General features: G+C 45.2%; 1 protein-coding gene across 2 annotated transcripts in view; it reads left to right on the forward strand.

Annotated features, from left to right (window-relative positions):
- The window catches only part of FHIP1A (FHF complex subunit HOOK interacting protein 1A), a 179,375-nt gene that overhangs the window by 133,228 nt on the left and 32,079 nt on the right, over nt 1-14,068 (forward strand). For both annotated transcript variants that reach the window (XM_063458510.1, XM_063458511.1), the window contains exon 6: nt 1,131-1,298. In XM_063458510.1, coding sequence (XP_063314580.1) covers nt 1,131-1,298 — 168 coding nt within the window. The remainder of the gene's footprint in view (nt 1-1,130; nt 1,299-14,068) is intronic.

Consider the following 14,068-nt stretch of genomic DNA (forward strand, 5'->3'; position numbering starts at 1 on the left):
GACACAAACACACGGACAGGCATACTGACACACACAGACACAAACACACTGACAGGCATACTGACACACACACAGACACATACCCTGACACACACTGACAGACATACTGACACACAAACACATACCCTGACAGGCATACTGACACAAAGACACACACACAAAGACATACACTGACAGACATACTGACATACCCATTGGCAGGCATACTGACACACACACACACAGGCACATACACTGTCAGACATACTGAGACACACAGACATACTGACAGACAGACACAGAGACACCTTCACACTTTTAAATCTACTCCCCGTTTCCTACCTTGAAGGATTGCTTCCCTGGTGTCCAGAGTGGTGGCTGAGGCTGTTGGGGGTGGCCGACTGGCAATCCGGACCAGCCCCCCTCCTCTCTGCTTCCCTGGTGTGGTCTCTCCAGTGTGTCTCTCTCTGGGAGGAAGTAACTCACCGCAGTCACTTCCTCCCATGCTGCCAAAAAGCAAAGGGACCTGGTGCTGTTAAAGGCCACAGTGCGCAACCGGGCCCCTGCTTACAAATGCCCACCCGGTGGGCCTCCTTAGTGTACGGCCCCAGGAAGCACCGGGGGCCCATGGGTGGGGGAAGGGGAATAAAGTTGTTGAGGGCAGCGGGGCCCACAGGGCAGCTGCCTTGGGCCCCCTAAAAGGGTATTACACAGCCATGTCACAGTGTTGTCACCCACCCAATGTGTGTCATGTTAAGGCTTAATAAGTGTGTAGAGGTTCTAAGGAATACTCCATTCTATCTATTGTACTAAAACCCTCTCATTATTTACATGGTCATAGGGATTTAGGATACTGTGGTATCTTATATAGGTAACTTATTTCGTGTTTTTGTTCTATGTATTTGTGATGATGAATTCAGTAGCCATTGCAGTCATTCAGCAGTAGTATGAATTTGAGCTCAGCACTTAATTTAAAAAAAATAAATAATAATTTGTAGTGGCTAAATGAAGTATTAAGCACCAAATTTAAATATGTGTCTTGCTCATAGCAAACACACTTTTTGATTCAAACGTGTCTCTACGCCTACCATTCATGAATAAGAATTCCACTCAGCAGTATTAATAATTCATCTGTTTATATTTTAATACAGGTAACAGTGGAGGAAGTGATGACAACTACTGCTTATCTCGATCTTTTTGTACGCAGTGTATCAGAACCAACATTACTCAAGAATTTTCTTCGTTTTTTACTAATGCACCAGCATGAACAAGTCCACATTCTGGATACTCTGGTTAGCCGGATCAACACTCCATTTCGGGTACAAAAATCACACAGAAGTTTTTTTATGTACTTTTTAAATGTCTTGTGGAAATATGCAATATGTCATATGTAGTATATCTTTCCCCCAGCTAAAAGAGAAGCAATGTATTCCTCTCCTTTGCTTCTTGATGGCATAAACACTTTTATAGCATAAAACACTTTCAGTGTTATTCACTAAATTCAGATTTTAGCAAAATAAATCCAAATTGCAAAAGTGAGGCTAAAATAATCAAGCTTTGACTATAATGAATTTGAGAATTTCCTAAATCAGCTATTCTCATGTAAATGTTGTTATTTGGGTAAAATTCTCTTAAATTCTGAGTTTCGTGAATAACCCAGTTAAACATATATATTTATTTATAAGCTAATCAATTTACTTTGCTCCATTCTTTTGGTTGTGTCAGAAGAATTTGAACAGCATTAATTTGATCATTCCATTGGTGTCTATACACTAACTATATTAAATCAAATTTTTTTCATGATTAATCCCTTAAATAGAACCCAGCACCCAGTTTCTGTGGCTAATGGTTGCTTTATATTGTGCTGTTGAACATTTTCAATACACATTACATATTGGGGAAAAAACAGAAAGTAGTAGAAAGTTAAGCAAAACTTCTTATAGCCTTTTGAAGCATTGCTATTATTATTATTATTGTAAGAATTTTTAGCAAAATGGCACTACGAGAAAAAAGTAATTATATTTTATTATTTTACATTTAAAGGTTAATAGGATTATAGCAATTTTAAGTTATATAATTTTTTAAAAAAAAGGAACTTTGAACTATTTGCCTTTTACCTTTAATGTTGAAATGTGAATGCAGAGGTAAACTGGAGACAAGTGGATTAGGGAAGTGGTGGTACTATTTAATAATTAAGATCTTGCTGCACAGTCTATGTATCTGTAATCTGTATGCTGGCACTGTCAATACTACTAGTGCGGATTGTTATAGAGATGGAGTTGTTATGGGGAGATGCTGCAGACTAATAGAAGACTGGCTTTGAATGGTGAAGCTCTGTACATAAAAATCAAATCATCATAAATCCTATAAACTATGTAGGCATATAAACTAAATCAACAGACTGTAAAAAAACAAACAGAGATGGCAGGGTATTAATAGAAAGGTAGAAAGGAGCATCTGAGTTTTCTGTGTATTACTGAATTTACAGTCATTAGCAATCATATAAACATTGCTTAATTAATAATGTGGAATGCATTAACATATACAGTAACCAAAGAAAATAGTTACTTGTGCACTATCGTAAATCCCTGTGCATATTTAAAAAACTGGAGGTTTTTAGTGACACTCCAAATGCCAATAAGTGTAAGCCCACCTGCCATGTCAAGTTTTGGTTTCTATTGTATGTATTGGGGCTGATGTGTACTATGGTCACTGCTGCCACCCAGGAGTAGTGGGAGTCTGAGTGCAGGACATATTTGCTTTTGTATCACACAGCCATGTTAGAATGGTGCCGCCCACCCCATGTGTTCCCTATTAAGAATTGGTAAGTGTGGCGAAACCGACCTCGCCACGTGTCCTTGGAGGGGGCTGATTGCCCGCCTCTTGCCTTTGGACTATGGACCAGACTTTATGTGAATGTGGTAACCCAGATAGCTATACCATGGAGCCTATTCATATAATGAAAGACTATGGGAAAGACTTTAGCTCCATGGTAATTGTACTGTGTGAATAGGATCTGCGCACTATTTGGTAGTTTTGTGCGCTCAGATCCCAGCTATCTGGGGATATGTGAAATGTCTGTGTGTTATGGATAAAAAATAACTTTCTGTATTTTAAAGTGTTTTATGTCTTTCTGTAACCATATGGTTAATGGAGTCTGTCTCTGTGCTGGAGATAATTGGATTACTTCTCCAGCACAGAGAAGGCTGAGCTGGAAAGCTAGGGGTTTTAAAAGATACTTTACTAACTTTTGAACCCCTGGTCTGATCCATGCCATTTAATATGTTGTTCCCCTGAATGGATTGATTGTGGATATGTATTTTTATGTGGATGCGATGTATGGTTTCAAAGTTATGAAAGTTGTGTAAAAGTATATTTTAAACTGTATGCATAATGGGATTATGTGTCACACAAAGGGGAGGGGATGTGTGGGATGTAACATCTATGTCATTGGTTCTTTTATGCCTCCCCCTGGGTGTGGCCTGTATGTGTGAGTTGGAAATAAAAGCCAGGCTGGATGTGCCAGTCCAGAGTTCCTGTTTAACCCTCAAAATGAACTGTCGTCTCGTTCTTGGGGGGAATTGGAGTGTATGCTGACTGCCAGGAGTGTAAGCGGATTGTATGCTTTTCTTGTTCAGCTGTTCCAGTTCGGAGTGTTATTTTGTATCCAGTTCGGGAGTTTGGTGTTCTGCAGTAGCTGTGCCTTTCTGTAAAAAGGGGATTATCGCCTAAACGGATTTTAACCCCTTTTATGCTGAAACGGTCCGTTACAATTGGTGGCAAGCGGAGGGATCGTTCCTACAACCAGAGGGACAGCTACAGACAACACCATTCCTGGATTACAAAGTGAGGGCAACGCCAGTACTCGTACAGCGTCCCCACCAGCAGTCATGTTCTATCGATATGAAGGCGTAGATTTTGATACTGAGGTACTGAGGAGAATAGCCAAATATGGCCTGAATCCCCGGAAGGAGATTGTTGATGCAGCTGTGCAGCAACTGCTTCAAGAGAACCAGAGGTCACGTGATCTCGAGCACGATTTCATCCTGTTAATGGTGAGACATGGTCAAGGAGATGAGGTAGCCGATATCCTCCTCCAACACAAACCAGAGAAACCCAAAGTAGAGGACTGCATGGAGTGGTACTGGATAGGCCCCCAGCAGGCAGGTGGAGATGGGACTGAGGTCTCTCTACCGGCCCTACAGGGATGCTGGGCAGTCGGCCCAGATCCCCAGCGGCAGTGTGTACCCCAGGGAGCTGATGGTGTCGTCCATCCTCCCCAGCGGCAGTGTGTAACCCAGGGAGCAGAAGGTGCCGTCCTTCCTCCCCAGCGGCAGTGTGTACCCCAGGGAGCTGATGGTGTCGTCCATCCTCCCCAGCGGCAGTGTTTGTCCCAGGGAGCAGAAGGTGCAGTCCTTCCTCCCCAGCGGCAGTGTGTACCCCAGGGAGCTGATGGTGTCGTCCATCCTCCCCAGCGGCAGTGTGTAACCCAGGGAGCTGATGGTGTCGTCCATCCTCCCCAGCGGCAGTGTGTGTCCCAGGGATCAGAAGGTGCAGTCCTTCCTCCCCAGCGGCAGTGTGTACCCCAGGGAGCTGATGGTGTCGTCCATCCTCCCCAGCGGCAGTGTGTAACCCAGGGAGCTGATGGTGTCGTCCATCCTCCCCAGCGGCAGTGTGTAACCCAGGGAGCCGAAGGTGCCGTCCTTCCTCCCCAGCGGCAGTGTGTGTCCCAGGGAGCAGAAGGTATCGTCCTTCCTCCCCAGCGGCAGTGTGTACCCCAGGGAGCAGAAGGCATCGTCCTTCCTCCCCAGCGGCAGTGTGTACCCCAGGGAGCTGATGGTGTCGTCCATCCTCCCCAGCGGCAGTGTGTGTCCCAGGGAGCAGAAGGTGCAGTCCTTCCTCCCCAGCGGCAGTGGGTAACCCAGGGAGCAGAAGGTGCCGTCCTTCCTCCCCAGCGGCAGTGTGTACCCCAGGGTGCTGATGGTGTCATCCATCCTCCCCAGCGGCAGTGTGTAACCCAGGGAGCAGAAGGTGCCGTCCTTCCTCCCCAGCGGCAGTGTGTCCTGCAGGGAGCAGAGACAGTCAGTCTCGCACCCCAGCAGCCGGACAAGAGAATAAAAGGGGAGACAGCTGGTCCCCCTTTCCACCAGCAGAGAGAGTGGCAGGGAGAGGAGCCTGCTAACCCCTCTCCCCAGCGGCAGTTCACCGTCCAGAGAGAGGAGCTTGTTACACCCTCTCTCCAGCGGCAGCCTGACCCACCAAGGGGAGATGTTGAGCCCCGCAACTGTGCAGATGGGACCGTAGTCTCTGCACTTACCGCCCAAGGGGTAGGGACGGTCGGTCCTGTCCCCCAGCCACAGAGTAGTATAGACAGAAGGGAGACAGTTGGTCTCTCCCTCCCACAACCAGGCTCCAACCAGGCTACTTCCGCGGTAGTACTGGCACCAGGGCAGAGTACCGCTGGTCTCTGCCCACTCAGCAACCCACCAAGGCAGACTACCAGTCCCCCACACAGCCGTAGTGAGACACCTGGACCTGGACAAAGTTCTCCTCTACCCAGGTGTAGTAACCAGTTATCGTGGGTGGGCTGTACTGCTGTTTCTGTTTTGTGGGTGGGTTGCTGGACTAACCAGGGCACTGACCGGCAGGAGGTCAGATACCCTGTTAGTCTGGGGGGGTAAAGGGGAGAAGTGTGGCGAAACCGACCTCGCCACGTGTCCTTGGAGGGGGCTGATTGCCCGCCTCTTGCCTTTGGACTATGGACCAGACTTTATGTGAATGTGGTAACCCAGATAGCTATACCATGGAGCCTATTCATATAATGAAAGACTATGGGAAAGACTTTAGCTCCATGGTAATTGTACTGTGTGAATAGGATCTGCGCGCTATTCTGTAGTTTTGTGCGCTCAGATCCCAGCTATCTGGGGATATGTGAAATGTCTGTGTGTTATGGATAAAAAATAACTTTCTGTATTTTAAAGTGTTTTATGTCTTTCTGTAACCATGTGGTTAATGGAGTCTGTCTCTGTGCTGGAGATAATTGGATTACTTCTCCAGCACAGAGAAGGCTGAGCTGGAAAGCTAGGGGTTTTAAAAGATACTTTACTAACTTTTGAACCCCTGGTCTGATCCATGCCATTTTTTTATATGTTGTTCCCCTGAATGGATTGATTGTGGATATGTATTTTTATGTGGATGCGATGTATGGTTTCAAAGTTATGAAAGTTGTGTAAAAGTATATTTTAAACTGTATGCATAATGGGATTATGTGTCACACTAAGGGGAGGGGATGTGTGGGATTTAACATCTATGTCATTGGTTCTTTTATGCCTCCCCCTGGGTGTGGCCTGTATATGTGAGTTGGAAATAAAAGCCAGGCTGGATGTGCCAGTCCAGAGTTCCTGTTTAACCCTCAAAATGAAGTGTCGTCTCGTTCTTGGGGGGAATTGGAGTGTATGCTGACTGCCAGGAGTGTAAGCGGATTGTATGCTTTTCTTGTTCAGCTGTTCCAGTTCGGAGTGTTATTTTGTATCCAGTTCGGGAGTTTGGTGTTCTGCAGTAGCTGTGCCTTTCTGTAAAAAGGGGATTATCGCCTAAACGGATTTTAACCCCTTGTCTGCTAAAACGGTCCGTTACAGTAAGTATATAGGGGTTTAGATAATTTTTATTTTTTTTACCTGAAGCTGAAGAAAGCAAGGTGAATTGCAACCTAAGAGGTTTGCCTTGACATGGCTATTGGAGTGGAACTAAATACCTCCGGTTATTTAAATATGCATATGGATTTGGGATAGTCTGCAAGAAGCACTTTTCTTTGTTTTTACTGTATGTATTGGGGCTGATGTGTACTATGGTCATTGCTGCCGTCCAGGAGTAGTGGGAGTCTGAGCGCAGGACTTTTTTTGTGTATAACATATACAGTAAACCTAAGTGGCAATGTACATAATTACATAATTCCCAAAGACAAAGGCTACTATGATCCAAAACAGGATAAGTCATTAACAGGAACATTCCAAAACCCTAAAGCACCTCAGCTTCCTGAAGTGCTATAGTTGTTCACAGAATGTTCCTTCTTTCTTGCTTTGTAAATGTTCTGATTTCAGGAGAAGTCATCTCTTTTGTAAAGCCCCTAGGCTGCACCTTAGGAGCCACCCGTGTTAATAACAGCAGAGAGATCCAGAAAAATCTCACTATGACAGAAATGATTATCATTACAGTCTCTGTGTTTAGCGAACTGATGAATTTAAATGCAGTATTTGCCATTGTTGTGTGCAGGGCTGTCTTTAACGTGATGCAAACGGGGCAGCTGCCCTGGGCCCTATTACTGCTGGGGGGCCCAAAGCAGATGTCCCGTTTGCCCTCTGCCTGCAACAATTTATTTTGGGATCGCCGATCCTAAAATAAATTGTTGCGGGCACAGGGCCCGCACACTAAGGAGGCCCATCTAGTAGCCCATGCATTTAGGGCCACCCGGTGGGCTTGTGTCAGCAGGAGCCCGGTAGGGCGCTGGGGCCCTTTAATAGCGCAGCCGAGCCACTTGCTTTTCGGCAGCCGTCTGGGAGGAAGTGATGGCAGGTCACTTCCTCCCAGAGAAGACCAAGCCGTGCGGGAGGGAAGAGGACCAGTTGTTCAGGAAGAGGCAGTGAGGAGGGTGCCGGACCGGGAGAAATCTTAACTCCCAGCCACCCCAGCTAGCACAATGGACCCCAGGGAAGCCACCCTCCAGTAAAAGGTAAGAAACTGGAGGATGGCTATCAATTTGTAAATTTTGCAAGTGTCTGAGTGTGTGTGCTAGTGTGTCTGAGTGTGTGTGTGTGTGTGTCTGTCAGTATATCTGTATGTGTGTCTGAGTGTGTGTGTATGCCACTGTGCCTGTCTGTGTGTCATTATGTCTGTGTGTGTCTGTCAGTGTATGTGTGTCAGTATGTCTGTCTGTGTGTGTGTGTGCCAGTATGTCTGTCTGTTTGTGTGCGTGCCAGTACGTCTGTGTGTTTGTGTGCCAGTCTGTCTGTCTGCCTGTGTGTGTGCCAGTATGTCTGTCTGTGCGTGTATATGTGTCTGTGTGTGTGCGCGTGTATGTGTGTGCCAGTATGTCTGTCTGTTTGTGTGCCAATAAGTCTGTCTGTCAGTATATCTGTCAGTGTATCTGTGTGTATCAGTATGTCTGGCTGTGTGTTTGTGTACCAGTATGTCTGTCTGTGCGTGTGTATGTGTGTGCCAGTATATCTGTCTGTATGTGTGCTAGTATGTCTGTCTGTGTGTGTGTGAGTATGTCTGTGTGTGTATGTGTGTGCCAGTATGTGTGTGTGTGTCAGTGTATGTGTCTCTATGTGTCAGAATGTCTGTCAGTACATGTCTGTTAATCTGTATTTGTCAGTTTGTGTATCTGTACGTTGTCAGTGTGTGTATGTGTCAGTGTGTATATAGGTGTGTGTGTATCTGTATATAGTCAGTGTGTGTATCTGTGTGTCTGTATATCCATGTGTGTCAGGTTTGTATCTGTGTGTCTGTATGTTCTCATTGTGTGTATCTGTGTGTCTGCATGTGTCAGTGTGTGTACAGATGTGTCTGTGTATCTATATGTGTGTCACTGTTTGTATCCGTGTGTCTATGTACCTGCATATGTGTCAGTGATGGTATCTGTGTGTCTGTGTATCTGCATGTGTCAGGTTGTGTATCAGTATGTGTTTCAGTGTGTGTGTATACCTGTAAGTTCATATTTTGTGTATCTATATGTAGTCAGTGTGTGTATCTTTGTATGTGCATGTGTGTCAGTGTGTCTGCATGTGTGCCATTGTTTGTATCTGAGTGTGTATATCTGCATGTTTGTCAGGTTGTGTATCTGTGTGTCTTTATATCTGCATGTGTATCTGTGTGTGTGTGTGTATCAGTGTGTGTGGCAGTGCCTGTGAATCTGTGCATACATCTCAGCATTCAAACGCCAACACTACATTCAAACACACTCCTGCATTGAAACATAAACACTACATACAAACACACCTCTATGTTAAAAACACCAAAATTATATATAAACACACTCCTGTATACACATAAATGCATGCTTGCATTTAAATGCCAACATCACATACGAACACACTCCTACATTCACACAAATATACTCCATACAAAAACATGCTTAAATTCAAGCACACAAACACTGCTCATTGCTAAATTCAACAATATTACTGTGAGCTTCATTACTTTAAGTTCTTGTGATACATTCGTACAAATTACTTTTATTAAGAATAGTGTGTGAGTGTGGGAAATTAAATAAATGTATAAATAAAAAAACACAATTAAAATACAAATATATACACTTTGTTGTATATTTATATATATATATATATACAGTGGGACCTCGGTTTACAAATGCCTCAGTTAAAGGACCACTCTAGTGCCAGGAAAGCATACTCGTTTTCCTGGCACTAGAGTGCCCTGAGGGTGCCCCCACCCTCAGGGACCCCCTCCCGCCCGGCTCTGGAAAGGGGAAAGGGGTTAAATCTTACCTTTTTCCAGCGCTGGGCGGAGAGATCTCCTCCTGCTCTCCTCCTCCGATCCTCCTCTTCTCCTCCCCGCCGGCTGAATGCGCACGCGCGGCAAGAGCTGCGCGCGCATTCAGCCGGTCACATAGGAAAGCATTCATAATGCTTTCCTATGGACGCTGGCGTGCTCTCACTGTGAAAATCACAGTGAGAAGCACGCAAGCGCCTCTAGCGGCTGTCAATGAGACAGCCACTAGAGGACATAGGGGGAAGGCTTAACCCATTCATAAACATAGCAGTTTCTCTGAAACTGCTATGTTTATGAAAAAATGGGTTAATCCTAGAAGGACCTGGCACCCAGACCACCTCATTAAGCTGAAGTGGTCTGGGTGCCTAGAGTGGTCCTTTAACATAATGTTAGCATTGAGAAAGCACTGCTGCTAGAAACATTTGCTGCTTTAACTTTGTCCTCAAATAAATTGTGGTAGCACCTGGGTGTGCACACCTATACTTGATGCTACACTGTTGGGACTTCAGTGTGGAGTATCTGCAGCACAGATCTAATTTTTTCTTTGTTTATATTTTGAATTTTGTAGATATTTTTTGTCTCTACCTCACCCTATATATAGTAACATAATTTTTGGTTTACAAATGAAAAATATTTTTGCAATACAAAGCAAGTTTCCCCAGGATGCATTGCACCTGGGAGGTTTATAGCACCGCCCCCTACATGCTGGAGCCTGTGGGTAACATGGTGTCGAGTGTGGAAGATGTTGGAGCGGCTTTTGCATCGAGTTTTGGAGCCATTCTGGAAATTGTTTTCAATTGTTTTGGGACTTTTTTGTGCATTTCTCAAGCTGTGGAAAGGTAGGGAGCTGAGCTTCGTTGTTTGCATGCCTTTTATTGTGTGCTCTGCATTGTTGGTTGGTTTCCATGCCAGCTCATTTGGACTTTTTTCTGACCTCCAGAACGGATTAATTGGTTTTCAATGCATTCCTATGGGAAACCGCGTTTCGGTTTACAAATTTTTCTCAGTAAGAAACGTCCCGGAGAACGCATTAAATTCAGAAACCGAGGTCCTACTGTGTATATATATCATAAGTCTGTTCTCATGTTTCAGTTCAAGTTAATTGTCATAAAACCAGGGCCAGATTAAGAGCCCAGTGAGCCTGGTGCTGACAATTATGACGGGCCTAATTACAGGATCATATCGACCCAAACCAGTAAAACACTCCCAAGCGTCATGTATCTGATGGAGATGGTGCTGGAGAGAAAGAAAACAACAGCTATAAGAAAACACATACCCTAGGGTCTTTTTAATACTATATTTACTTATCTCCTTAAAGGACCACTCTAGGCACCCAGACGACTTCAGCTTAATGAAGTGGTCTGGGTGCCAGGTACCTCTAGGATTAACCCTTTTTTTTATAAACATAGCAGTTTCAGAGAAACTGCTATGTTTATAATGAGGGTTAATCCAGCCTCCAAATCCTCTAGTGGCTGTCTCATTGACAGCCGCTAGAGGCGCTTGCGTGCTTCTCACTGTGAAAATCACAGTGAGAGCACGCAAGCGTCCATAGGAAAGCATTGTAAATGCTTTCCTATGCGACTGGCTGAATGCGAGCGCGGCTCCTGCCGCGCATGCGCATTCAGCCGATGACGTCGCGATCAAGATGGAGAGGAGGAGGAAAGCTCCCCGCCCGGCGCTGGAAAAAGAGGTAAGTTTAACCCCTTCCTCTCTCCAGAGCCCGGCGGGAGGGGGTCCCTGAGGGTGGGGGCACCCTCAGGGTACTCTAGTGCCAGGAAAACGAGTATGTTTTCCTGGCACTAGAGTGGTCCTTTAATTTATGTGTATATATATGTGTGTGTGTGTCTATATATGTATGTATATATAAAGATCCAAAATATGACCACACTCCATGGTCTTAGTCCAAAGTATAAAACTTGTCTTTTAATACATATTCTAAAAAGAAAATCGACGTTTCAGCTCACAAAAGGAGTTTTCATCAGGAGGACAAAAATTACAAATATATAGAGTGCATAATGATTAAAACATCAAGTACTCACCGCCAGCATGTGTGGAGCTGCTAACAGATTTTGCATGTGCACGTGGGCATAAAGCCTGGGTCTCAACCACCAGCAGAATGCTGGCGATGGCTGGGGACATGAATATACAGGACTCTAAGGTCCATACTGTAGGATCAAACAAAATTGAATACAAAGATGCTAAACAATCAATGCAATGTAATGTAGACTACAACCACATGGTCTCTACAGTCAGAAAAATGGGCCTAGGCTAATCTCTCACTAATTTATGTTTTCATCTTTCAAGTAAATCCATAACCCCTAACAGCAGTGTCCAGTCAAGCAGGAAGTCAATGGGCGCGGTAAAAGGGTGTGCCACTGACACAAATCACGTAACCTTCCAAAAGGGGCGAACAGGCCCAAAAAGAGGACATACCTGCCCAAAGAATTTGCCAATCATGCAGCTGGCCAACTAAGGGCATATTATGCAGACAGCACCCTGAGCTTGGCATAAATGCATCTAATGATGCGCTCGCTCAACGCTTTCTAAGGACTGTCCCCTAGCACTCGCTGGCCCACTTGTCTCCTTACCTTCTTACTAGCAGGCAGAAGCTGCTGGTATATAGTCTGGGACAGAGAAAAGCTGTATGTAGTGAGTGTAGAAGAAAGGGAACATGCCACAGTGTTAGAGAGACCAAAGTCAGCATTACCTTAAAGGATCACTATAGGGTCAGGAACACAAACATGAATTCATGACCCTATAGTGTTAACACCACCATCTAGCCCCCGTGGGCCCCTCATGCCTCCATTAATATAGCAAAATCTTACTGTATTCAAGCCTGAAGCTGTAACTCTGCATGCTGTTAGACTCAGAAAAACAAGCAGTCTGCTGACATCATTAGAAGTGGTGGCCTGATCCAATCTCAGTGCTTCCCCATAGGATTGGCTGAGACTGACAAAGAGGCAGATCAGGGGCAGAGCTAGCATGATTCAAACACAGCCCTGGCCAATCAGCATCTCCTCATAGAGCTGAATTAAATCAATTAATCTCTATGAGGAAAGTTCAGTGTCTGCATGCAGAGGGAGTAGATACTGAATGTTAGGCAGCCATGACCCAGGAAGGATCTCTAACAGCCATCTAAGGAGTGGCCAGTGAAGTTATCACTAGGCTGTAATGTAAAGACTGCATTTTTTCTGAAAAGACAATGTTTACAGCAAAAAGTCTGACGGTAATGATTCTACTCACCAGAACAAATTCAATAAGCTGTAGTTGTTCTGGTGACTATAGTGTCCCTTTAACTATATTCATTGTCAGCCAGTCCACACAAGTTTTGTTCCCATACATCCCTCTTAAGTTTCCATACTTAAGTAAGAGTATGTGAAAAGTAGTTAGGGTTGCCACCTTTCTTGAAAAAACATACCGGCCTTGCTAATTTGCATAATTAAATATGTATGGGTGACATCACATGATGTAAATCACAAGGAGTGACATAAGAGAAAATGCTGTAAAATCACCAAAAAACTACTTAGTTTGATTCTGCTGTATAGATGGATTCCTCCCAGTGCCCCCATGTGTCGATTACTCCAGGTCTCAGTGTTCCTATGTATCAGTGTCTCAGTGTCCCATGTCTCCCTGTGTCCCCATGTATCCCAGGGTCCCCATGTCACTAGGACACTAGGAAGACGGGGAGACCTGGGGACACGGGGAGACCTAGGGACACGGAGACACCAGTGACACTAGGAGACTAGGGGACTCTGGCTGGGACACATGGGGACACTGGGAAAATAGGGGACACTTGAAGACATGGGGAAACAGACACCAGGGACACAGACACTAGAGACACTGGCTGGGGGGCATGGGGACATTGAGACATGGGGGCCCTGGGAGACATGGGGACACTGAGACACCAGGGCCACAGACACTAGGGACATTAGCTTGGAGACATGGGGACATTGAGACACTTGAGGCACTGGGAGACATAGAGGCACTAGGAGACATGGGGACAGTGAGACACTGGCAGACTGGGGGCGCTGAGAGACTAGGGGTCACTGAGACACCAGGGACACTGGCTGGGAGACATGGGAACACTGAGAGACATGGGGACTTTGTGTCCCCATGTGTCTCTGTGTCATAATGTCTCCCAATGTCCCTTAGTGTCTCAGTGTATATCTCCTTGCAGCCTTTCCCCCCCATCCCTTACTTCCCTGAGCTGTAGGCTGTCTCTGCAGGGTGAGAGTTGCTGTCTGGACTCTCTGTAGCTGCACCCCTGCAGATCAGTGAGTATAGATAGGCAGGGAGGGATCTGCTGGAACTTCCTATCCCTGCCTGTCTCCACACACTGGCCAGTGCTGGTATTGCATAGTAATCTTGTTTATACTGAGAAAAATACCAGCATTTGTATTGCCAGTATCACTGTAATATTGGAACCAGCCAGGCAGCCTCAAATACTGGCTGTGCCAATAAAATAAAAGCCAGGTGGAATCCCTAAGAGTAGTGTGTAAAAAATAAAAAAGAATGTAAAAAAATATATATACCGTATATACTCGGGTATAAGCCGACCCGAATATAAGCTGAGGCCCCTAAT

Source organism: Pelobates fuscus, chromosome 6, assembly GCF_036172605.1.
Source record: "Pelobates fuscus isolate aPelFus1 chromosome 6, aPelFus1.pri, whole genome shotgun sequence".
Taxonomy (NCBI): Eukaryota; Metazoa; Chordata; class Amphibia; order Anura; family Pelobatidae; genus Pelobates; species Pelobates fuscus.